Raw genomic sequence first — 26820 nt, 5'->3', positions numbered from 1 at the left:
CTTGGGTGTGTCAGTGTTGGGATTCTCTCTGCTATAGTAGAAATGTTCTAGGCTAACCCTCACGTAATCTGTATACCATGATGCATATACTCATGGCTTTATCTTGGCAACTCTGCTTGAAGAAGTTATGTTTATCTGGCTCTCCCCTGCTCACCATCGGGTAGGCGGGCAAACGATAAACACTGAAGACCAAGAAGTTAGAAATGCAGTTGCATCCCCAGAACCCCCACCCCCTATCATAAAGGTATTAGAACTAACTTCGGGAGTACACAAAATAAATGTTCCCTGGAATAAAGACCTGTTACATTGTTAAATCTGAGAGTCCACAGCCTTGTTAATTAGACACAAGGGTAGGAAGCCCTTAACATAGAATTCTCCTGCACCATCAAACTCTTACTGATGGAATGCCCTCGGAGTGCACAGCACTGTATGTGTCGTAGACAGGATTTTTGTTAAATATTCATTTCCTGTGATACCAAATAAAATATTGACTATGTTAAAGTGAATTTCATGAATTAATATATCCATGAACTTATTTGATAACTCAAGTTGCAGATTGGTTCTCTGTAGAGCGGGTCTCAGTTTGAATTCTTAATGATGCACATGTCTGATTTTTCTATCAACCTTCTGTAACCCCAGAGCTTTGAGGAGAGGGACAATTCGCCATTGTATCTGCATCCTGAAGCAAAAGGAACCCTTAAAAAGCAACATTTGGATGCCTAGGTGGCTCAGTGGTCGAGCATCTGCCTTCATTTTTTTAAGTTATTCTTTTTTTAAAAAATTTATTTATTTATTCATGAGAGACACACAGAGAGAGGCAGAGACACAGGCAGAGGGAGAAACAGGCTCCCTGCAGGGAGCCTGATGCAGGACTCGGTCCCAGGACCCGGGATCACGCCCTGAGCCAAAGGCAGACGCTCAACCACTAAGCCACCCAGGCGTCCCGAGCATCTGCCTTCAGCTCAGAGTGTGATCCCGGGTCCTGGGATCCCTGGGGGGAGCCTGCTTCTCCCTCTGCCTGTGTCTCTGCCTCTCTCTGTCTCGCATATGCATAATCTCACACATTCAACAGCACGATTTGTAAACATTTTCCACAGAATACACACTTGGCTGCTGTTCTAGTAAGAATATCAAAGCCTGATGCCACAGAAACCGAACAGAAGTGTCTTCAGTGAACTCTGCTTTTCACACCCATCTCCAGTCCGTCAAAAATAAAAAGGAAGCCTCCCACCCATTGCACACAGATTTAGACTTTTCCATGAATGGTGTTGAGGAGAGAAAGAAAACTGACCAGAGAAGAAAAATGAGGAATTGATTGGAAACCTAAGCTTCCAAATTTCTACTTGGTAATTACACGTGATCAGATGATATCCAGCCTTTCTGATGCCTGTATCACTAATTAGAAATCTTGCTGTACCAGTCAATGCTAAGTCATTAGGGAAAAAACTGCAAACATTTTAGCATATGGAAAGACTGAGACACATGAACACCATTAATACATATCAAAATAACATTTCCCTCCTTATCCTTGCATTAACTAAAAAAAAAAAGTGTGCATCAACACCCCCATTTCCTAAGCCTTCTGAGTGAGTGTTGCCCATGTGAAATCATGAGTGTTAGGTTAGGGCACTGGTTCACTGGCACCGTTAGGCCTAAGCAACGCAAGGTCTCTTACTTGCCATTTCCGATAGATGGTCTTCCGGCTTCATAATCCAGGTGGGGAGGACATGCTACCGTAATGCAAGCCAGGCCATTGTTTGACAGCTCTAGTTGCCGGAAAGTTCTATCTGAAGTCGTCCTGAAGTCTGTAGCATTATCATTTCTATTCCAAGATACCGGCTTGCAACACATGGATAAGTCCGCTTCCTCTTTTATCTGACAAACTTTCAATTATTTGTAGAAAGCTGTCTTGCCTCCTTATGCCCAATCGAGTCTTTTTTTAAGTTTCTAAAAATGTAAACTGGCTTAGGAGCCTATTTATTCTTGACAATCCTCCCCCTAGAAATTCGCCAGTGACCTGCTGGGCCCCTACATAGTACAGAATAAAATTGTTTAAGGTTCATGAGTTGGCACAGTGGGCACCTCTCCTGCAATTTCTCTGTCTCCTGTGGCTTAGTGACATGAACGTACATCTGTCCTTTGAGAACCCCACGTCCCTAACCTTGCCCTCTGTTCTCTGCTTCATCTGCTCCTCCGTGGAAGCTCAGATGTTACCTATGTGTTTGAGAATCGTGTTCTCAGTAATTTCTCCATCCTGAGTGCATTCCCTCTGACCCCTACTGCGGGGACAGAGGGCAGTGCCCCGCTGCACCCACATGCAGGGGACCGGTGTGAGCATATAGTGAGCATTTATGTTTGCCAAGCACGCCAGCCAGTTCAAGGCTCACAACGACCCTGGAGGACGCATGTTACCACCACTGTTGTGAGATGAGGAATATGAAAAACAGGCCAAGTGTCTAGAACATGAGAAAGCAGGCTAGTCAGGGGCCAGCCTCCTGCACTAGCATCACGCTCAGCATCCTGAAAGACGCCTTTTCCAGCATCTGTCCACAAGGGGTGCCTCTCGACGAACACAGGCACGTGGTTTCAAAAATTCATAGTAGCTGACATCTTGAGGGAACGAAGCTCTTACGGCTATTTATACACTGACAGTCTCCTGAGAGAAGGTATGTTCAGGTTTTCCGCACCCAGCTCTAAGGGGCGCCTGGGCGGGGGAAGGAAGGAATGCGGCAAAGAGCAGGTGAGGTGTGGACGCGCCACGGCCTGGAGGCCAGGGGATGGGAATCTGATCAAGAGGATCCTGGTACCTGCTTTTCCCCCAGAGCTTGGGGAAGGCGGCACACCTCGCAGGGGGCAGTCTCCTCCCATCCGGCCCAGCAAGGGGACAGCAGTGGGCAAGGCGGCCCAAGGCGGCCAGGCCGACTGAGCCCACACCTCTGCTCTGTTGGTGGATGGCAACAGGTGATGTGTGCTTGGGGGGCAAATGGGGTCACCCTGCTTCCGGGAAACTGGCTCACAGAAACACAGGCTGGCTCAGGTACATCCCTGAGGTCTGGTGGCCAAGGTCAAGGACCAGTGAGGACAGTGCACAGTAGCCCGTCTGGGCAGTGCACTCCTTGCCCCTCAGCTCACCCAACCTGCCTGCGGCTACACCTACACCTCGGGAGGGACCGCAGCACCAGGAAGGCCTTCAATTGGATCAATTCAAAACCCAAGGGAGGGGTGCCCGGGGGCACTCAGGTATTGAGCGTCTGCCTTGGGTTCAGGTCGTGATCCCGGGGCTCTGGGATCCAGTCCCTCATCGGGCTCCCTGCTCAGCGGGGAGTCTGCTTCTCCCTCTCCCTAAGCCGTCCCCGCTGCTCATGCTCTCTCTCAAATAAACAAAATTTTAAAAAATAATAATAAAACCCAAAGGAATTCAAGGCACAACACTTTTGGTCTTATTTATCTGAACATGATTGAATTCCGTTTCCTATATTGGACAAAGTAGGAGTTCAAGGCAAATTAAGTATAGTTCTAGAAAAATAGTTATATATTCTCACTGAGTTCAGAGCCAGTGAAATGTGTATCTGCTCTACTGACATACCTTATCCCGGGTTTCACACTCATGGTTCCAATAACTGAGAGATTTCTTTAGCGTGTATTTGGCAAGGGCCGGTGGAGACTGACCCCCTTGTAGCAGCCAGACAGAGACAGGGTTACGGAGGAGTGAATATCTAGGTCTGCGCAGTGTGATGGGAATGCATCTCAGTAAGGTTCTAGCATCAATAGAGACGGTTCCTCACTAAGGGAATTGTTTAAATCCCATTTGTACGAGTTGCTTTCCTTTCAGATAAAAGTGCGACTCCTATTCAATGCTCCATGAGCATTCACGATCTATCTGGGTCAACCGGGGGTGTTTGGGTTCCCCTGAGAACCAGAACCGTGTATGTGTGTGTGTCTATAAGTCTTCATCCCTCTGGATCTGGTTCTCTGGGGAACCCTGACCCCCTGCTCCCCCCCCCCCCACCCCCCCCACACACACACACACATACACAGAGGCATTTATTACAAGGAACTGGCTCACAGTGAGGAAAGCTGAGAAGTCCCATGACCTGCCATCTGCAAGCTGGAGACCCAGTTCTAGTCCAGGTCTGAAGGCCCGAGAGCAAGGCAGCTGCTGTAAGTTCTAGCTGGGGTCCTACAGCCTCAGAACCAGTAACACCAATGGAGTAAATTCCAGTCCAGGAGCAGGAGAAGACCCACGTCCCTGCTCAGGGTCAGGCTGAGAGAGCGTGCGATCCCCTTACTCCACCTTTTGTTTTCTTCAGGCCTCCAACAGATGGGACGGGACCAATGGGAGGGCAGCCTGTGTCACTCCACGCATGGATTTGAAGACTAATATCATCCAGCAGCACCGTCGCAGACGCACCTGGACTGGTGCTCAGCCAAACACCTGGCGAGCAGACACATGAAATTAGCCATCGTGCCAGGATGCTGCTTCCCCTACTGGGGACCTCGCTGTTGTTTGTCAAATACCCTCCAACTCGCAGAGTCTTCCTAGGATGTCTGTTCTTTGACTATGTGTGTGCTGGTTTTCGTTTAGGTTGGGTCCTTTGCATTCTTCCATAAGCAATGCTCACTTCCAGCTGCCCAGGGGCTTTGCTCTGAAGCATTTGGCCAGTGGGCCTGCAGCTCAGGCTTGGGGCCCGTTGCCTTGTCCTCTGCCTGGCTGTCACACCCTTGGCTGGTGATGGTGACTTCCCACCATGAGCCTGGCTCTGTTCCAGACACTGGGCACCCAGCCCTGAATAAAAGCAAGAGAGGCTCTGCTTTCAAGTACACACTAGTGTCGGAAGGCAGGTGATGAGTGGACCAGTCGATGCGTACGTAATGTGTCAGATAGGGACACCTGCATGGAAGAGAAACAGGGCAGGTAAGGGACAGAATGATGGACAGACGTGAACAAGTCTTTTTTTTTTTTTTAAGTTTATTCATGAGAGAGAGAGAGAGAGAGAGAGAGAGAGAGAGAGAGAAGCAGACTCCCCACTGAGCAGGGAGCCTGGCTCCAGCCTTGATCCCAGGACCCTGAGACCATGACCTGACCCAAAGGCAGACGCTCTACTCTTGGAGCCCCCCAGGCACCCTGAGGTGGACAAGTCTAATGAAATGGCATTCTAGCAGATAACTGATCCAAGTGACATTGGGGTAGGCAAGAATATGACACCAAAACTACAATGACAAAAGAAAAAAATAGCAAAATCAGACTTCACTGTAATTATTATTATTTTTTGAAGATTTTATTTATTTATTCATGAGAGGCACAGAGAGAGAGAGAGACAGAGAGACAGGCAGAGACACAGGCAGAGGGAGAAGCAGGCTCCATGCAGGGACCCCGACGTAAGACTCTATCCCGGGACTCCAGGATCACGTCCTGGGCCGAAGGCAGGTGCTAAACTGCTAAGCCACCCAGGCGTCCCAATTTCACTGTAATTAAAACATTTCTGCTTCAGAGGACACTATCAAAAGAGTAAAACCTCAATGCACGACATGGAAGAAAATAGTTGCAAATGATATATATGCTGAGAGACTTGTATCCAACATATCTAAAGAAGTTTTAAATATAAAGATGTTAAACTTTCAAAACTCAGATCTGACTTGAAGTCCCTTCCTCTCATGTATCCAGGGGCTCCTCAAGTTCACGGGAGTGTGCCCGGTGTTAGGGCGGAGGGCAGACCTCTCTGCTTGGCCCCACACTGCTTCCCCACAATGGGTGCCCTGTCCAGGGCAGCTCGGGGCATTCTGAGAGCAGGGGGCAGCACGGGGCATTCTGAGAGGGCCTCCGGATATCCTGGGTCCAACTGGATCTCCTGCATGGCTCAGGGTGCATGGAGAACTGGTTGGCCTAGGAGACCCCTGACCCCCAGCTGGTCTCAAGCTTCGGAGCCCCCTCTCCTTCTGCTCTGCTGCTCCCCTCCCAAGACCCTCTGCTTCTCCCCAAGCATACTCCCCACTCCCAGCAATTCCTTTTCTGAAACAAATGTGAAGCTCAAGAAAGGAGCATCATTGCAAATAATGTCTGTCCCCTGCCCACATCACGGCCCTGCCCAGAAGTGGGAGTGAACAAGGGAAGTCCCCAGAGGACCAAGCAAAAGTCACGTGGCTTTACCTCACCCTGGACACCTCCCCTCCCCCACCGCCTTGGAACTGTGCTGATGTCATTTAAGGACAAAGGGACTTAGGAAGGCAATCAAAGGAATGCAGCTTTTCTTAAGGTGTGTCACCTCATCAGAGTTGTACCTTGAGAGAAAGACAAGAACATTCTGCGAGCAGATAAATTCAGGGCAGCTAGAAAGAAAGAATTAAGATTCTCATCAGGCTGCCCGGGTGGCTCAGCAGGCTAGGCGGCTGCCTTGGGCTCAGGTTCAGATCTCAGGGTCCTGGGATGGAGCCCGCGTCGGGCTCGCTGCTCGGCCAGGAGCCTGCTGCTCCCCCTGCCCCTCCCTCCAGCTCACGCTTGCTCTCTCACTCTCCCTCTCAAATAAATGAATAAAATCTTAAAAAAAAAAAAAATTCTCCACATCCTCCGGCTGCTGACTGAACTCTTCTCCACCTATTCTGAGAAGTGGAGCAGTGAGTGAGGCGAGGACAGCCTGCATCTCTGCGGGCTGGGCGACAAGGGGAGACAGCAGGTGCACACTGCGGGGGGTGGGGGCAGCGGAGGGGGGTGCCGGTGGGGGGCAGCGGGAGCCTAGGGTGGGGGCAAGAGGGGCGCCAGTGGGAGGGCCAACAGGGGGGCAGCAAAGTGGGGGGGACCAGGGAGAGGGGAGGTGGGCAGTGGGGGGTGCTGGGCTCGGCTGCCACCAGGCCCTCTCTTCCCTCTGCTTCACTCACACACCTTCTCTTCTTAGAGTGACTTCCACTCTGGCTTGATCTCTCTCTGCAGTCACAGTGTTCCCCCCCCCCCAAAGGTGAAGAAGCCTTTGGCTGCCATGTCACCAGGAAAACACCTTTTGAAAAGAGAACACGAAACCCCCCCTTTTCTTCACATGCGAACCTGCACGGCTGCCACAGCTGCCTCCTAAGGAAGCATCTGCTCTTGGAAACGTGAAGGAAAGCACGTGGCCTGCATCAAGGCTTGTTGAGGGGGTGATCACACCTACACCTCCAGGGAAGTGTGTCCCCCACACCTGCCTATGTTTGTGTTCAGGGACCAAGACGATTGCTCTCAGCATTGAGATTAGTGCGAGCAACTCTGTTTCCAATGAAAATACGAGCAATGCAGGTGAGGATGAGAAACAGGAGGTTCCGGGCAGCACAAGTGGTGCTGGGAGTACAGGGCCCTGGGCAGCCCGCCCCCTCCCGGGTCATTGGCAGGTAGGTGGGGGCCTGGCCGGCCGTGCCCCTGTGGGCCGTGCGCTTGCTCCTGACTTACCCCGGGAAATTAAAAGTCCATCATACCAGGGTCTCCAGTTTCTGGAAAAAGCCACCCTGGGAAGGGTTTTGTGCCTCAAAGGCGCCGCTTCCACATCATCCCACTGGGAGCTGGCGGCTCACTTTTACGTGGAGTTTTCTCGGGAATTGCATCCCCATCAGAATGCCCAGGGAACTCCTGGGAAAGCCTGGCGAGCTGCAGGGCGAAGCCGGCTGGCTTGAGTTCTGTTGTTGGCAGGGACAGGGAATTTCTGCCACCGCTCCCCTTGGCTGATGTCAACAGGTGCCTCTCAGGGCCGGACCCGAAGGCTCCAGTGTCCCCCCTTCTGTGCAGGCTCAGCCTCCCTAGTCCCCTGGCCCTGGGCCTTAGCCAAGCTCAGATCTCAAACAGAGCTCAACAAAGCCGGGGGCCGTGATGGTCTGTAGTCCCCTGCGGGGTAGCCGTGGCCAGCGGGTCCCCTGTGTCACCTCTGGAGGGGCCCCGAAGCAGCAGTCTCTTCCCTGGTGGCCTTTCCCACTGGGGGCATGCGGTTGGCAGACTAGTGGTCTCCAGAAAGGTCCCTGGCCTGATGTCCAGGGCGGGTGGATACACCAGGTTAAGGGAAAGGGGGAAATTGAGGCAGAGGTGTGATGTAATTTTGGAACCTAGGTGAGGTCCAGAGCCCACGACCAAGTTGACATGTCTTTGGTGCAAAACAGTGGTTTTATGAAAGCCTGGGCACAGGACCTGGGGGCAGGAAGAGCTGCTGCCCCGGGACAGTGAAGGGTGGCTCATATACTGGGGAGCTGGACGGGGGGTCAGGAAAAGGGAGGTTTCCAAAGGACTTTCATAGGCTAAGGGATACTGGAGGCCTTGCCATCATCAGGTTAAGGTTGTTTTTCCCTCTAGGGAGGCGTTAACATGAAGACAGTTGGGAGCTTCAAGTATCTGCCAATGGGCTGCATAAGGACTTTGATTGTATCTACATTTCCTTTTGGAAGTGAGGCTATTGATAAACATGCTTTGCTCTCGTAAGTTACTGAGGGAGACTCCTGTCTTGCAGGACTGTTCTCTCCAAGTGAACTAAGGTTTTCCTTCCCTTAGCTTTAGGGCAGCCCAGAGCACCTGAGGAACACCCCACACCCCACCTGGGAGGGGTGATGGGTGTTTGCAGGGTGTCAGCTTCTGTTCTGTCCTCACCTCGCCTCCTGCTCCCTCAGCAGGTGGACTGGACTCGGCTGACTCTGGGGGAGGGAGAGTCCCCAGGGTCCTCCTGAGACGTGGGACAGGGAGGCTCAAGAGCATCTGTGACTCAGACAGACTAAAGCAGCCTTTGCTCATCACTGGTTTTGAGGGGGGAGGAAGGGGCCGGGAGCCCCAGAATGTGGGTGCCTCCAGCCCAGGAAAGGCAGGGGAGCAGGTCAGCCCTGGAGCCTCCAGGAGGAACTTGGTCCTGCAGACACCTGGATTCTATCTGGGGAGACCCATCTGGAATTTCTGAACCATGGAACCCCAGGATGATAAATTTGTTTGGTTTTAAGCTACTAAACTAAATTGTCACAGCAGCTGCAGGACACATGGAGGGGCCTCTCTGATCCTCTACCTAAAATAGTAATCCTGCTGCTGCTTTTAAAAATTACTACATCTCCTTTATTTCTGACACAGTTTAATTGTGGATATTCCCTCTCCCACCAACTCATTTGCAACTTCGTGTTCGCAAAGATCAGGGGTGTAATAATGTACGGATCGATGCCACATGTTGGGGGTGAGGAAGTGGGGACGGGCGCCCTTGAGGGAGACAGAGGAACACAGCTGGGTTTGCTGTGGCTCACACGGTGTCCAGGCAGGATGCCTGAGCCGGCAATGGTCCCGCTCCTACCACTCCCTAAAAGGACTTCCTTTAATGTTTTACCACTAGGGCTTCTTTCCTGATGGTGTTACTTCCCTCTAATGACCATAAACACCACCTCAGCCCCAAGATCCCTGGGAATGATCATCTTTCAAACCTGTGGCCCTTACCTCCGAAGGGTCTCAAGACTAATGTTCTACTAGACGACAGTAAATGCCAGCTCCTCACGGTCCTGGAAGCCTTGCCTCTAAAGTCCTTAGAGACTTAGGCTCTCCCTAACCCCCACTAATGAATTATAAATATAAATATAGGAATAAATACATGAAAATACAGAAATAAATTTGTATTTATAGTTTGTAAATGTAGATCATAAATTATAAACTACAGTGTATAATCTGTCACTCCTCACAATCCTGGTTCAGCTCTTCCTGCCCATGGATCCCCTCCCTGTGCTTTAGTAAAAACACCTTTTTTTGCACCAAAAGCATCTCAAGAAAACTTCCTCGACTGTCCTCTCCCATCCCACATCGCCCTCACCAAGGGAGGTACTGGGTGCATCAGCACAGCCTCAGGTCACAAGCCCTTTGACTGTGAGCCAGGTTGACCTGCATATTCTCACACCTAAGAAATGACCCAAAGACAGGCACAGGAGTTTAATACAAAAGAGTGGAAACAGTATAAATGTGGGTCAGATGTCTGTTTTTAAAACATAAAAATGAAACACAATACAGCTATTTAAAAAGTCAGGCTCTTTAGGTACTGGTGTGGAATGGGTTCCAAGATGTTTTTCTAAGAGAAAGGCTCCAGGTGCAGGGACTGGTGAGTGGCAGGCCATTGCCTTTCTCTGGGAAAGCCAAAGTGTGGGGGGGGGGACCAGGTAGGTATGTGGCCTGGTCTGTGGGTGGCCTGCCCCCTGGGAACTAAGTAAGAAATGAGGTGTGTTTGCTTGTGGAGAGAGAAGCTAGAGGCTTGAGGAGGGGGCATGAGCAAGGCAGATTTTCATTACCCATTTATCCGTCAATGGCTTAGATTCTTCTGGAAAACCTTGGTGTTAGGTGAAAAGCCATTACATCAAAGATATTTTCATTGTTTTTAATGAAACAACCTGACCCAAAGTAGTTTTCACACTTGAAGAAAATAGTTTGATGAAATACTGAGACAGTTTTAGACAAGTAGCAAATGGCAGTCTAGAAGTCAAGAAATGTGGTTTTGCGTCCAACTGTGGGGATGTGAAGGCTTGTTTTACTCTTTGGAGGAGGAAGAGGAGGCTCGTGGAGGACGAGGGTGGGAAGAGCCACGGGGGCCCTTCTGGGGAAATTGTGTTCTTTCTACACTATTTTCTTCATCCAATGCTCAACCTTCGTGGGTCTCGCAGTTATTCTGTCCTCAAATGCCACTTACAGTTATATTGCAGAAAAGCACCGTTAGGGCAAAATCCCGGCTACACAGAGGGTTTGAGAGGCGTGGGGGCAGCGCCCCTTGCGGCCGACACGGGCGTGGCCGGAGAGCCTCCACCTGCCCGCGGGGCGCGCAGAGCTGCGGGCAGTCACCCACCTGCGCACACCTGCCCGGGCCCTCCCTGTGCGCGTCTCGGACCAGGATCTGCAGAGTTCGGCAGATGCCGTAGAGGGATGCAGAGTCAAAGCAAAGGTTTTGTTTTTTATCTATTTTTAAGATTGGAAAAACAAGAGCACGTTTGTTTTCAGGGAGATGTGCCACCGGATGGATGGCGAGGGAAAGAAGAGCTGCTGCGGGGGGCGGGGGGGGGGCACAGGCTTCCCGGTGGGTGCGCCCCTTGAAAAGCAGGAGGGCAAGGGGTGGGGTGGGGGGCTTTGGGGGTGGAGACTTTGCTTCCACTGAGCCAGGACAGGACGCAGGAGGAGAATTTGGGGTGTGATGCGAGTGGGGCTGGAAGCGCACATCCTGACTCGCGCACCGTCTACAGGGGGCAGCGCAGAGTTCTCGTCCTGAAATGGAAACGTGTGGTCTCCGCGGGCGTGTCTGAAATTCCGGATGTGCTCCTTGCGGTCTGCAGGGCCCCCCTGACCTCCGCTCCGGGCCCGCCGGGTGCGCATCCGCAGCGGTCGGCGGCTGGAACACGTCGGCTCACGGTCGGCCTGCACTTTTCCCTACGCGGGTCACTCGGTTTCCCTCCAGAGCTGACAAAGCACGAAGGTGCTTAAAACGTTGTCCACTCTCTTTGTACACGATCAATCCTAATAGCTGGGAAGGCGGCAACATAATTTTGGCCAGTGACGCTTGCAACGCGTTGGTTGTGGTGAGCTCACGGGAGGCTCCCCCCTCCTGCGGCCGGCTCTGGCGGGCACCCTGAACGTGGGGCCCTTCCTGAGCCCCCCACCCCACCCCCAGCCACCCTTCCTCTGCGCCACTTTGCACCTGTCTCCACCTGCTTCCCCTCCCCACCCCACCCCCAACTCCCCCGCGAGTCTTGCCCTAAAGTGCTTGGCCTCCTCCCGACTGAGCATCTTTAGAGCAGGGAAGAAATCGTGCGTTTCTGCATCCCGAGCAAAGTGGCAGAGAGCAAACAGTACTTCCTGTTTTCCCGTGGAATCCTGGCGGGAGGAAGGATGTGTGTGGACCGGCCCACTGGCGGGGATGGGCGCCCGGGGGTGTTACGGGGTGTTCCGGCGCCACCTAGAGCCGAAGAACAAAATAGCCTAAGACGAATTCAAGTCAGTGCGCGCAGGTGGCGTTGTGAGCAGGGCGTGCTTGCGGGCAGGTGAGATTCCTGCCTAGAAATCTGGCCTCGAGGAAGAGCTGCTCTTTTTGGCAGATCGGTTCATTTCACAGATAATAATATCTTTCTGCCTCAAACACTTTGCTGAGATATTTGCCCTGGGAGTCCTGCGGTGGGTTTTAACGTTTGGTAGTGATTTGACCGTGGACTCCCTGCTGTGCAGGGAAGGAGGCCCCCCTGAATGGGACTGTAAATGCGTCCTACCCTAAGGGATGACTTGGGAGAAATTTAGGTCCCGGCAATAAATACATTGTTTTCTCTCGGATCCCTAATTCCACGTAGAGGGAGTCAAATCCATTGTCGTGCCAATGATTGGCCTCGAGGGCTGAGTGGGCTGAGACTTGGAGGTGTTCCCTGGTCCTGGGGCCCACACTTCCCATGGCTGCAGCTCCCAAGGCCAGGGAGCCCTGTCCCCTCAGCCCATCTGTGGAAGGAGAGAGGGGAAAACTCTGTCACCTGCCTGCCTGCCACCAAATCACTACACAGGTTGGAGCAGGAAGGCTTATTGTTTCATCTCTAGTAGTTGGTAATACAGAAACCTGGACTGCCACACATCTGACCCTAATTGATGATTAGTGGAATGTGGGGACCACTTTTCCCTGTCCTGGATCAATGACATCCTTAACACAATGTGGGCATTTTCCTGTCAACACTTCTGGCTGTGGTCAGAGGCCTAAAGACTGGATATTGGAGAGAGAAAATCAGGAAACACTTCTGTTCCTTTTTTTCTCAGGCCATATCCAAATACTTCTAATTACTGAGCCGTCTGAGTAACGCGAGACTCAGGGTGACTTCATGGTTTCCAAAACGTTCACCTACAAAGTGTCTGACCAGCATCAAGTGGAGATGGAAGAAGATTGTGTGCCCAGATTTTTCACACACACCTGTCTGGCCTTGTCATCACTTTTTCCCTGAGTCGGTCAGCAGCGAGGGGTGCCCAGAGTCACCTGTGAGAGGAGTAGCCACCATGCGAGGCACTTGAATCCTCCCTGGCTGGAGGAAATTTAAATAGAATTACAATCTCCAAAGATAGGAAACTGAGGGATTTTTAGCTTTACTTCCCTTGACACATGGCATAGCCTGAGGAAAGAGCACAGACTGCAAACAGATGTGCATTTACATTCTTCTACTCTGCTAACTCACTCATCGTGGCCAAGTTATTTTACCTCACATGTTCTCAGTTCCCTCCTAGGAAAGTCATGGATAATAACACAGTAATAACTAAATGAGGATTTAGTGACTGGCACCCACTGTGTGCTAGAACACCAGGTACAGTTGCGTGAGTCGTGCATTGTGCCACCTGCATGTCTCTTTAAAGATGTCCAGCCAGAGACAGGTTGCCTTTTTTTTTTTTTTTTTTTTTTTTTTGCTCCCCAGGCTTTGGTAAAGTATTAGAGTACAAGGGTATTTTGCTGTTTCTCAAATCATGAAAAGTGCTGAGTGAAGTAAGTCAAATCGGAGAAGGACAAACATTATATGGTCTCATTCATTTGGGGAATATAAATAATAGGGAAAGGGAATAGAGGGGCAGGGAGATGAAATGGGTAAGAAATATCAGAAAGGGAGACAGAACATGAAAGACTCCTAACTCTGGGAAACGAACTAAGGGTGGTGGAAGGGGAGAAGGGCGGGGGGTGGGGGTGAATGGGTGACGGGCACTGAGGGGGGCACTTGACAGGATGAGCACTGGGTGTTATTCTGTATGTTGGCAAATTGAACACCAATAAAACATAAATTTATTATTATTTTTTTAAAAAAAAGTAAAATTAGCCAGGAAGCCTAGGACTCCCTGCTGGAGGAGGCAGACAAGGGAGGGCGGGGCTGGGGGCGGGGTGGAGGGCGGGGCGGGGGCAGGGGCTGGGGGCGGGGCTGGAGGCGGGTGGGGCGGGGGCGGGGCTGGGGGGCGCTGCCGGGCAACCCGGGAACACCCCCGCGGGGAGGGGCTTCGAATGTTTGTCTGTCTCCGCAGTAACTGCGGCGTCGGCGCGGAGCTGGGTCGGGGAGACCATGGCCGGGGGTTCAGCGCCCGAGTGTAAGTGCGCGCTGAGCGCGGCCGGTTTGCAGCCCGAGGGCAATTGCCCAGGACCCCCACTCCTCCGAACCTGGTGCGGAAAATGAAGACCTTTTGGGGTGTCTGCTCCTCAGCCCCGGGGGCACCGGGTGCAGGACTGCGTCTGGGGCGCGGTGCCTCCTCTCAACACCCAAGAGTCACACTCAAAGGAACAAGGTCATGTGCACGCGCGCGTGTGTGCACTGGCCGTGTGCGCGCACGTGTGTCTGTGCTTGTGCATGGGTGTGTGTCCCCTGGGAGGAGGAGGGGGGAAGGGGGAGATTTCGAGACGCCGTTCCAAGTGTTCTTTTCAAAAAGCCGCACCCCGCCAGCCACCGGGCAGCCGCCCGGGAAGGTGAGGGTTACTGTCGGGATTTTAGGAACGGGAGGTGAGGGGAGTGCACCCAGCTCCTTGGACCCCCAAGCCGTCGCTTGCCCACCACAGTGCGGCCTGAAAACGGGATTGGTGGTTCAGATGAATTCTAGTTGAGAGAAAGCTTCCTGGATTGAGCAATATTGTCTGAATTATAGCCTATCCCAAAGGAAAGTGTATTCCCTGCAAGTGCATTTCACACAGCAGTGCGAGCGTTGGTTAGTGGGCAGGTGAGAGCCCGGCCGCCGGCGGCGCGCTGACCCACTGACCCACTGACCACTGGCCACTGGACCTGACCTAAACCCTAGGGGGCTGTTTCCTCCCCTGCCAGGTGAGGGTGGTGATGGCACTCCGCCCCTGTGGATTCCCCACCATGTCTTCTGCTCCTCCCGCTGTTACTCAACTTACTGGTTGTGTTCCTGAAAACCCACTTTTTATAAAGACTCCAAATGATAATGTCAGTTGGGCCTCTGGGCAGGTGGCTAATTGAATTTCTAGTCATGCTATTTTAGCACTTTGTGTGTTTTTTAATTTATGTTTTATTGGTGTTCAATTTGCCAACATACAGAATAACACCCAGTGCTCATCCCATCAAGTGCCCCCAACAGTGCCCGTCACCCAGTCACCCCCACCCCCCACCCACCTCCGTTTCCATCACCCCTTGTTCGTTTTCCAGAGTTAGGAGTCTCTCATGTTCTGTCTCCCTTTCTGATATTTCCCACTCATTTTTTCTCCTTTCCACTTTATTCCCTTTCACTATTTTTCATATTCCCCAAATGAATGAGACCATATAATGTTTGTCCTTCTCTGATTGACTTATTTCACTCAGCATAATACCCTCCAGTTCCATCCACATCGAAGCAAATGGTGGGTATTCGTCATTTCTAATGGCTGAGGAATATTCCATTGTATACAGAGACCACAGCTTCTTTATCCATTCATCTTTCAATGGACACAAGGCTCCTTCCACAGTTTGGCTATTGTGGACATTGCTGCTAGAAACATCAGGGTGCAGGTGTCCTGCTGTTTCACTGCATCTGTATCTTTGGGGTAAATCCCCAGCAGTGCAATTGCTGGGTGGTAGGGCAGGTCTATTTTTAACTCTGAGGAATCTCCACACAGCACATGAGAAAATGCTCCGCATCACTGGCCATCAGGGAAATACAAATCAAAACCACAATGAGATACCACCTCACACCAGTGAGAATGGGGCAAATTAACAAGGCACGAAACCACAAATGTTGGAGAGGATGCGGAGAAAAGGGAACCCTCTTACACTGTTGGTGGGAATGTGAACTGGTGCAGCCACTCTATTTTAGCCCTTTAAAGTTCCTTTCTGCTTTCAGGTGTGTTGGCTTCCCATGCACCAGGAGGTCCATGTATGTTGTCCAGTAATTTACAGTTTCGCACAGAATACTCCTTTCTCTATGTGCTGGTGGTGTTTGGGTAATGAAATGTGGAGGTGGTGGGTGTTTCCAGACATGGTCATGTGTACACAGAACCTCTGAGCCCATTTTTGCCTCGCAGCATTTGTGTTCATGGTACTTAACTTTCAGGAATTGCCCTATGAGATTCAAATGGTGAGGCGACCGCATGTCTATGCACAAAGTGCAATGTAATCGTTGGAAACAAAAAAGCGTCTTGTCTTATTTCGGTATTTCTTAATAAGTCTGGATTCTGTAAATTAAAAAGTAGGAGGAAAAATTAGTTGCCAGGTAAATCCCTAACAAATAATCCAGGCACCTGCACGCTGGCTATACAGCAGGTGGCAGTGACACTTTTACAGTCTTCCAGCCTTTGGAGGTTAGTTTTTCTTTAATATGAGGTAAAGAAACTGAAGCCTCTCCCCTATAATGTTGGGAGGTATCACCACATTGTTCCATTTGGGGTCCCTGGTGGGGGCAGCAGAGTGCTGTGGGTGGCCCCCTGATCTCTCTCATGGAGTCTTGCTCTCCCTGACTTGTCAAGTCTACGAAGCGATTTTCCTGCCACTCCTGCTGGCTGCTAGCCCGCCCCCCGCCGTCCTCACCATCGGCCTTTCCAGGTCTGGGGACGAGGGAGCCTACGTTGCACATACTGTGTTTGTTTTCTTCTGCTGCTCTAACAGATTACCACCGATTTAGTGACTTAAAGCAAACCAAATTTGTCATCTCCATTATCTAGGGCAGGAGTCTGGGTCCTGCTAGGGACTCGCTGGACTGAAATCAGGATCCCCTCTGGATTCTTGCATCCAACACATACCACAGGGATGTTTGCTGACTTAAGTGTGGGGGTGAGGGAGCTAGCCCAACAAGATGTTTGTGGGATTCTGAGGTTCCCCGAGATCAGATCGCAGAGAGAAGTGACTTGTAATAATTGTGACATTACAGATCTCCTGCTTCGGTCCTGGAAAAGATGAACCACCAAAAACAACACCCTGTGTTTAAAAATCTCAAACACTAGTGTTTGAAATATTTATTAAGTTAAGCCTAGTCCAAAAAACTTCTTACTATGTCTTATCCATAGCTATTCAAAATTGGCTTGGTTTTACCCAAAGCAACTTTGTTTCCTGATTACTTTGTGAACAACCACATTTTCCAATGAATTATTTCAACCTTTTCTGTTCTTTTTCTGTCCGTTTGAGATGGTAGTCTATGCCAATAGCAAATAATGTTTTCAGGTAGAAAAATAATTAAATATTTATTGCCAGTATGGGATCCCAGGTACATATTGTAAGAACTTGGCAGAGAGAAATGGAATCCAGATTCTCTGAATCTGGTGAAGCAAGTTTTGTTGCAACCTAAGGGAAAATATTCCAAGTAGGAAAATTATTTTTGCTAAATTTCTGGTGGTTTCAAATCCTTTTTGGGAATAAACAAAGGATAACAAAACAACGGAGCTGCCTCCTTCTCCCACTTTTTAAAGAGAGTTGCAATAATGTGCGTCATGGTGAATTTTAGGTGTCAACTTAGTTAGGCCACGATGCCCAGATATTTGATCACATTTCATTCTGGATATTTCTGTTGAGGAAATTAACATTTACATCAGTAGACTTTGAGTAAAGCAGATTGCTCTCTGAAATATGGGTGGGCTTCATCTAATCTGTTGAAGGCCTTAATAGAATAAAAACTGACCTCCCCAGAGCAACAGGGAATTCTCTAGCAGAAAGCCTTCGGCATGAAGTGAGTATCCAGCATCCTGGCCTACCATGAGGTTTTGGACTTGCCAGACAGCATAATCATGTGAGCTATTTCCTTAAAATGAATCTCTTTATGTATTCTCTCTCTATCCTACTGGTTCTGTCCTCCTGAGAAGCCTCACAAATATGGTGTGTGTTTAGTGCCTTAAGTGTTTATACCCTTGATGAATTATGATTAACTGTCTTGAAAATTGTTCTAATATTTTAACATTTTGTAAGTGGTTTCTTTGAAGGAATAAGCTAATCTATAAGGATAAATTCTCAGGAATCCTACTGTTGGAAGTTTTTGTGCTAATATCTGACCACACAGATGGGAGAGGTTCATTTGTCTCTTCATGGGACAATGCTCTGGGCTAGGCAACATCCCTGAGATGAGAAGGCTCATTTCCCTGACTTCTGGTATATATTTGGCATAGTCCCCAACACTTTGAACATGAAAAGAGAGTGCTCTGTGATTGTGTTGTGTCCCACGGCACCAGTGACCTCAGGACAGGTAGCATGTTGGGTGGACCTGACTTAATCACATGAAGCTGGTCCTAGAGGAGGGGGCCAGAGATAAGGGGGTTGAGAAGTATGTAAAGGGGAGTCAAGGTAGGGGGGTAAGTGTTCAGGGTTGAGGGCAGCCACTAGGAGCTTAGGTTGACCCCCATCAACAGCCAACCAGAAAGTGGGGACCTCAGTCCTACAACCACAGGAACTGGATTCTGTCAACAACAGGAATAAGCCTGGAAGCAAGTTTCTTCCCAAAGCTTCCAAGACCTCAACCAGGCCCACATTTTAGTATTTATGTTGTAATGTCCTGAGTGGAGAATGCAACCCCACAGTTCAGGCTGAAGTTCAGACCACTAGAACTGTCAGCCAATACATGGGTTTGAAGCTACTTGGTTTGTGATAATTTGCTACACAGTAATAGAAGCTGTCCCACTTCTTCATATTCTCTGGGCCTTTATCTCTCTATTTTTAAAAAATATTTTATTTATGAGAGGGAGAGAGAGAGAGAGAGCACAAGCCAGGGGGAGAGGCAGAGGGAGAAGGAGAAGCAGACTCCCTGCTGATCCGGCAGCCAGATACAGGGCTCCAACCAGGACCCTGAGATCATGACCTGAGCTGAAGTCAGATGCCCAGATGCCCCTCTGGTTCTTTATTTCTTTTCTTAGGTGAAAACAAAGGAAATAATGTGTCCTGATTTATTATCATTATTTCAGCCATGGATTGGTCAGGGAGATAGGTTTGGATGTGGTGTGGGTCCTAGAAGGTCCTTCCCTGCATTGCTTGGGCACCTGTGGAATGAAAGAGATGATCCAGCCGTTTGGATAAAAGTGTTGTATTTAGGAATCAGTTCTGCCACTTATTAGGTTTCTGGACCTGAGTGGGTCACATCACTCCTTCTCAGCTTCCCTTTTACAAAATGGGGACAAAACCAGTTACAGATGGAATCATGTGATGACCAGAGGGTGCAACAGGGTTTTGGATGGACACGGGTAGTGCCCGGTCTGTGGGGGTTCAGAATGGGCCTTCCAGGGCTCTGCAGGGCCTGCTGTACCACTCTGTTGCCTGTGCCCTTCCTAGCTCAGGTGACACCAGAGGACAGAAGATCTGTTTGTTTTTTTCTTCTGGGGTTTTTGGGGAAGGTCAGGCATAGGCTAGCTCCTCTAGGGCTCTCACAGTGCCTGGCCAGAAAGAAATCTCCTTTCCTCATGTTGAAGTCTGGGCCAACTCATGTTCTATCAGAAGCATATCATAAGGTGTTCCCTGTACTATACTCCTTCACTAAAGACAGATACCATTTATGGAGTAGCTGTTCCACACCATGTGATTCTTTGCCAAATGCTATTCCATTTAGCTATCAATCAATCCTTTTGAGTAGGATGATTATCCTAGTCTTGCAGTGGAAGAAAGTATGATTCAGAGAGATATGTAAGCTTTTTGAGATCACATGGTTAGGAAACTGACTCGAAAAGCCAGCTTCTTATTGTTTCATGTCCTGGACTGTAGGCCCAAATGGAGCCTTCCCACTGGGACATATGGGAAGCCAGGCCCTTTGTGGAAGAATCTGGGGTCCCCATCAACTTACCCATAGGTTTTACTCTCCGGCTCCTTATCTTCCTGCAAGTGGGGAGGGGAAGAGAAGGGGTGACTGGCTCAGTAGTCACTGAGGGTTTTACTGACACATTTCAATATTAAGAGAGAAAGAAAAATACCTGTCTTCATTTCCTAGGGGTGGCTGTCTCTAATTGCCATCATTATGAATTGTAATTAGACTGTTAAACTTTTCCTTTCAGAACCCTTTGTAAAAAACCTTGTATCGAATCAAAAACCCCATCCTCCCTCCTGGCTTTGCAGGGCCTTGGACTTCCTTCCTTCCTTCCTTCCTTCCTTCCTTCCTTCCTTCCTTCCTTCCTTCCTCCCTCCCTCCCTCCCTCCCTCCCTCCCTCCCTCCCTCCCTCCCTCCCTTCCTTCCTTCCTTTAAAAAATATTCTTTTTTAAAGATTTTATTATTAAGTTATTTCCACACCCAATATGGGGTTTGAACCTACAAACCCAAGATCAAGAGTTGCAGCTCTATGGACTGAGCAGGCAGGTGTCAGTAGAAGCCCCCTGTTTGCAGTTGGGCCTGGCCTGTGTGCTGTTTTCCTGTTTGTGTCTGTTGGCTCCTCCTGTGGGAATAGGATATACCAGCTCAGCAAATGCACATAGCTGTCTTATTGTGGAACTAATATTTAATAATCTTATTATCTTTTCTGACCAGTTTACCTGAAGTGGAAGCACTGTGAGGTGCAAGGCGTTAGGACTTTATGCAATCTAACAAAACTTTTGAACAAAGTTCAGAAAGATCACAGAGATGACATCTATCTCTACACCTCTGGGCACTTGAATCCCAATAAGCTCTACAGGCCTCCTGAGACAATCCTGAATCACTGGCCCAATGCCAGTAGACCAAAAGGGGAAAAAATCTTCAAAGTAGAAAAACCATGTGATAAGAAGATTGCAAAGATGAAAGACGCTTTGGCTTATTTTACCATCAATACAGCTCTGACTCCAAAAGATGCCCAGGCTACACCACTATTCAGGTATTTGAACCCCCTGGAGCATATTTCCCACACTTCAGAAGAGGACTTGACCCCAAGAAAGCCTCCAAGAAAAGAGGCTTCTCCAGAACTGCGGAGGAGAGAAGAGCTGAGATTGCCAGAGATGAAAGTTCTCAAGTACAGAACAGTGGAGTCCAGCCGTCAGTGTGTGATGTCTCCCCAACACAAGGATGAATACCAGTATATCAGCTCCTACTTAGCTGGCATAACGAAGGCAGACAAGTATAAGAAGTTCCTGTGTTTCCAAAAGGAAGTTCTTGCAAAGCAAGATCTCATGAAGAATGATTTCACTGGGAGCAAGGCCGCAACATGCCATGAAAAAAAGTTGGAACAGGTAAGGAGGTTGATTTTGCAGTACTATGGGCATACTGCTGTGGTTCAGGTGTCTAAATGCTATGGATGGAGATCTGTATTCAGGCACCTCATTTACATTTCCAGGTAGAATATAGTGTACCTACCAGTTGCTGAGAACATCTGACATCATGTAGTTGATAACAGGGAGAGAGAAAAGAAGTCTAAGTCTGGAAACAAGTCAGTTGGAAGTGACTTCATAGGGAGAGTGTCAGATGCCAGCTGGCAGCTGTGGTAAATACAATGTTCATGGATAGCAGACACATCTGAGAAAAAGTTTGCCTAACTCACTATGAAAGCATGGGAGGGAGAGTGAGGTGGGAGTAGATGGTTAGGTAATGTAAGTATAGTCTGCCTTTAGTCACCCATGTCTGTGAAAGGTGGTGAATGTGATGGGAGGCACTTTGGTGAACTCCTGGGGGCTGTGAGTTGTAAAGAAGGACCTCGGATGTGACAATGAAAATGCAGGATTACCTGAGAGGACTAATGGAAAGAGGAAGACCATGGGGGCATTGTGAGCACAGTGAATCCTTGAGTACAGGGCATAAGGGAGTGAATAAAGAAAACATAGACCAATGTGCCTTCAACAACTATGCTATTGGACATTCTCAGCACTGCTGGGAGGGAATCAGAGGCACCATGGTTTGGTGCCTGGCTCTGCCCAGCCCCAACTCTGGGGTGGTGGGAGCTGGACCCTCTGATAGAAAGCCTTGTGGAAATTCTCATTCCTCCACCTGAGGAGCTATTTAGAAAGGAAAATTAAGACATTCTGAAATGACTGGTTCTGTTTTACAACTAGGAGCTCCAGAAAGTGTGTGTATGCGACCCTCAGCAATTCAACAGACTGCACATCTTCAGAGAAGTCTTTGAAGACATTTGCAATAGTTCTTTGATATTTGGTGATATCTTGAAAGAAATTAAGGTAATAAAAATGTTTATTTCCTACATAGCAATTGAGGGGCATACATGATGTTCTGCACAGAGGATTGCAGTTCTCACAGAAATTCTACCAATTATCATGGCCTCCATTCTACAGATGAGGAAAATCACTCACAGACTCAAAGTAATGTGCTTCTAGCCACGGAAATCAGAAATGGGCCTTGTGAATAAACCACCAGCTAGCTCACTCCTTAAGCCCATTTTTCCTCACTAGAGCTTCCCAGTTAGTTATAGACTTTTCTAAGTTGTACATGTATAACATAAACTATCATAATTATGCCTAATAATTTCATATAAATTATAATGGAATTACACATTTGCTGTGATTTCATGATGAAAGTTGATTTGAAATGAGGTTGCTTCCAGATCTTACTATTGCCTAAGTCCTAAAGATAATGAATATTTATGAGCAGTCGTACAGCTGCCTATTCTCCAGAGAACATCCCCGCCCCTAGAGAGCTCATCTCTGGCAGGTCAGCAGGACCCAAACACAGAGCATCTGTATGGCAGGAGATCACATGTTGTATGTGTGTCAAGGTATTTTGTGATACTATTCTGATGTGATCAATAGTTAATACTCAAATGTGCTTCAAAGTTGGTGAGATTGTATACACTTTATTTGGTATATTGGTTTATAGATTGAAGGAAAATTTTAGAGTTTTGGAAATGATCTAAACTGACATCCTTAACCTCTATATTGTTTATAGCTGCAAAGAAACTTACATTTTAGTGTTATGACACATTTTCAATGGATTCTTTTTGTACAGGATGAATATGAACTCTACATGGCGATACTTCTGCAGTCCACATCCCCATCACAGTATAAGGTAACAGCTGATCCTACAGGTGTCTTTACTTCTTCATATTTCAAGAGAAATAGAAAGCATTCTGAATCCAAGAAGCCCCATTTGTGCCTCCATCCTAGAATAGCTTTATGCCAGTTGAAGGACACTGTGGGTAAAGAATTTACCTTCTACCCACAGTGAGAGTAATGGTGGGGTGGAAACACACATTTCCTGTGTTTTGCCAATGTCTCTGGCCACCCATTGTCAGTGATCTCCCTGGCTTATCCTTCTGTAACCAAGCCCTCACATGACTGTTTTACTCAGCATCAACCCTCTCTTTCCTTCCTCTCTCCGTGGTTACGAGATACATTTGCATACTTTACAATGATGACTCCCAGCTCTCTGTATGTCACCCTGGTGTTTCCTGTAGGTTCCAAATTATACATGTTTCCTGCTTCTCACTGGATATTGACACTTAGATGTCTGGGACAGGCAGACTACAGACCTAAAAATAGGAAGATTATCCTGAATTACCTGGGTTGGCCCAATCTAATCATGTGCAGAGAACCTTCTCTGGCTGGCATCAGAAGGAAGAAGTGGCGGGAGGAGATTCAGAGAGATTCTGAGTGAGAGGAGGATTCCATGGCTGTTGGGAGCTCTGGGATGGAGGGTCCACATGCAGGGACTAGAGAGAGGCCTCCAGGAGTTGACAGCCAGCAAGGACAGGACCTCAGTCCTACAACCACAAGGAAGTGGGTCCTGCCAACAACCTGAGTTATTCTGGAGGATATTCTGCCTCAGAGCCTTAAGAAAGGAAGGTAGCCCCACCAGCACCTTGATTTCAGCCCAGTGAGATCTGAACCGGATCCAGCAGAGCTAACCCAGACTCCTGCTCTACACAATAGAGATGATAAGTTTGTGCTAAGCCACAAAATTTGTGGCAATTTGTTATGACAACAATACAAAACTCAGAAAATGGTCCATAAATATCTCAAAATAGAGTTTCCAATACTATTTTTAAGCTGTCCTTTATTGAACATTAGCTACCAAACTGTGTGTGTGTGTGTGTGTGTGTGTGTGTGTGTGTGTGTGTGTGTTCCACATCTCATTGGTGCCTCGCAGTGGCCAGGATTGCACACCTTCCTTGCATTTTCCTGAAGAGGCAGCCTTGCTGAGATGAATAGTGTCCTCCAAAACATTGTGTCTATCTGGAAGCTGTGAGTGATCTTACTGGGAAATGGGGTCTATGCAAATATAATCAAATGAGGACGAGGTCAGTGGAGCGGGGGAATCCTAATCCAGTGACTGGTGGCCTTAGAAGAAGAGGGGAATTTGAACGGAGACACAGAGGTTTGGGCCACTGTGTTTTCATTTTCATTTGTTTCTGTGTACTTTTGGATGTCATCTTTGATTTCTTAGTTAATCTATTCATTGTTTAGTAGCAGGTTGTTTAACTTCCATATATTTGTAGTTTTTCTGGATTTTTTTCTTGTGGTTGATTCTCATTTCATAGCATTGTGGTTGGAAAAGCTGCATAGTATGACTTTGATCTTTTTGAATTTGTAATACTTGTTTTGTAGCCCAGTATGATCTATCCTGGAGAATGTTCTACACCTGGGAAGAATGTGTATTCTGATGTTTTAGGATGGGATGTATTAAATGTATCTGTTAAATCCACCTGGACCAATGTGTCATTCAATGCCATTGTTTCCTTGTTGATTGTCTGATTGAATTATCTGTCCATTGATATAAGTGGGGTGTTAAAGTCCCCTACTATTGTTGTATTACTATCAATTAGTTCCTTCATGTTTATTATTAACTGCTTTATGTATTTGCATGCTCCCATGTTGGACACATAAATATTTATAACATATCTTCTTACTGGATTGTCCCCTTTGTTACTATATAGTGTCCTTCTTTGTCTTTTGTTCCAGTCTTTGTTTTAAAATCTATTTGTCTGGGATGCCTGGATGGCTCAGTGGTTTGGCTCAGGTGATGATCCCAGGGTCCTGGGATCGAGTCCCACATTGGTCTCCCCACAGGGAGCCTGCTTCTCCCTCTGCCCATCTCTCTGCCTCTCTCTCTCTCTCTCTCTCTCATGAATAAATAAAATCTTTAAAAAATAAAATTAATTTTATCTGATATAAATATTGCTACTCCAGCTTTATTTTCACATTTATTTGCATGATAAATGTTTCTCCATCCCCTCACTTTCAATCCGCAGGTGTCTTTAGTTCTAAGATGAGTCTTCTGTAGGCAGCAGACAAATGGGTCTTGGTTTTTTAATCAATTCTGTCATCCTGTGCCTTTTGATTGGAGCATTTAATCTACTTATATTCAAAGTAATTTTAATAGATTTGTATTTATTGTCATTTTGTTACTCATTTTGTCTTTGTTTCTGAAGTTTTTCTTGGATCCTTTCTTCTTGCACGGTTTGTTGGTTTTCTTAGTGATATATTTGGATTCCTTTATTCTTTGTATCTATTATTGGTTTTCGATTTGTGGTTACCATTAGGTATGTATATAATATCTGTATATAGGAGTCTATATTAAGTTGATGGCTGTTTAAGTTTGAACCCATTCTTTACTCCTCTTCTCTCCACATTTTAGGTATATGGTGTCATATTTTACATCCTTTTATTTTGTGAGTTTCTTGATTTATTTTTTACAGAAATATTCATGTTTACTGCTTTTAGCTTCCTATTTTCATACTGTCACTTTTGGTCTTTTTTCCACTCTAAGTGTCCCCTTTAATATTTCTTTTAGGGCTGGTTTAGTAGTTATGAACTTCTTTAGTTTTTGTCTGTCTGGGAAACTCTTTATCTCTCCTTCTATTCTGAATAATAGCCTTGCTGGATAGAGTATTCTCAGCTGCAGATTTTCCCCATTCAGCACTTTAACTCTTTCATGCCACTTCTTTCTGGCTTGCCAGGTTTCTGCTGAAAAATCTGCTGATAACCTTATGAGGTTTCCCTTGTATGTAATTGTCTACTTTTGTATTGCTGCTTTAAAATTTTTTTTCTTTATCACTACATTTTGTCCATTTTAATTGCAATATGTCTTGATGTGGATCTGCTTTTTAATTTTTTTTTTAATTTTGTTGGAGGTTCTCTGTGCCTACTGGACGTGGAAATTTCCTTCTCTAGATTAGGGAACTTTTCAGCTATTATTTCTTCAAATAAATTTTTTGTCCCCTGTTCTCTCTCTTTTCCTTCTGGGATCCCTATGATATGAATATTACTAAGTTTGATGGAGTCACTGCATTCCCTAAGTCTATTCCTGTTTTGCATAATTCTTTTTACTCTCTTTTGTTCAGCTTAATTACTTCCCATTACTCTGTCTTCTAGGTCATTAATTCATTCCTCTGCTTTTTCCAGCCTGGTGTTCATTCCATCAAGTGTGTTTCTCACTTCATTCATTGAACCCTTTATCTCTGCTATGTTATTCATTATTTCTGTGTTAAGGGTCTCACCAATATCTTCTACTCTTTTTTCAAGGCCAGTGAGTATCTTTATGATGATTACTTTATATACTCCATCAGGCATGTTCCTTATATCTGTTTCACTTATCTCTCTGGCTGTGGCCTTGTCCTGTTCTTTCATTTGGGACAAATTAATTTATCTTCTCATTTTGTCTAAATCTCTGTGCCTGTTTCTCTGTGTTAGGAAAGTCAGCTATGTCTACTTGTTCTTGAGGTTAACAGCCTTATGAAGAAGAGGTCCTGTAGTGCCATGCAGTGTAATGTCACTTGTCCTCCAGGGCCTGGCACTTCAGACAGTGTCTCCAATGTGTGCTGCATCCACTCTGCTGTTTTGTCCTAGCCACTTTATCCTTTAGGCTGCTTGTCTGCAGAGGCTCTCATGGCCTATTGTGGATGGTGTTTGGTCCCTGGCCTGAATGTGGTAAACCTTAACTAGGTTTGCTCTGCTTGTGAAATGAGACCAGTCACCACCACTGCTGGAACCTAGACCCTGCAAAACTTCCAGGTTGGGAGATGTGGTGTTGGTCAGCATTTGGGCCATTCTTCTGGGGGAAGGGGTCCACTGCTCTAGGAC

At 47.7% G+C, this 26820-nt stretch overlaps 1 protein-coding gene across 3 annotated transcripts in view; it reads left to right on the top strand.

Annotated features, from left to right (window-relative positions):
- The first annotated feature begins 10858 nt into the window (after nucleotides 1–10858).
- The window catches only part of C1H6orf118 (chromosome 1 C6orf118 homolog), a 29598-nt gene continuing 13636 nt past the window's right edge, over nucleotides 10859–26820 (top strand). The window contains exons 1-4 of one of the 3 annotated variants that reach the window (XM_049114282.1): nucleotides 10859–10892; nucleotides 20351–21024; nucleotides 21841–21963; nucleotides 22748–22807. In XM_049114282.1, the coding sequence (XP_048970239.1) occupies nucleotides 10874–10892; nucleotides 20351–21024; nucleotides 21841–21963; nucleotides 22748–22807 (876 nt within the window). In that variant the 5' untranslated portion in view covers nucleotides 10859–10873. Of the gene's footprint in view, nucleotides 10893–13905; nucleotides 14033–14215; nucleotides 14406–20350; nucleotides 21025–21840; nucleotides 21964–22747; nucleotides 22808–26820 lie in introns of those variants that run through there. The other 2 variants (XM_025422711.2, XM_049114280.1) reach the window with 2 other exon arrangements.

The sequence above is a fragment of the Canis lupus genome, chromosome 1, assembly GCF_003254725.2.
Source record: "Canis lupus dingo isolate Sandy chromosome 1, ASM325472v2, whole genome shotgun sequence".
Lineage (NCBI taxonomy): Eukaryota > Metazoa > Chordata > Mammalia > Carnivora > Canidae > Canis > Canis lupus.
The sequence above is the reverse complement of the archived record's forward strand: the minus strand, read 5'-3'. Positions and strand labels throughout refer to the sequence as shown.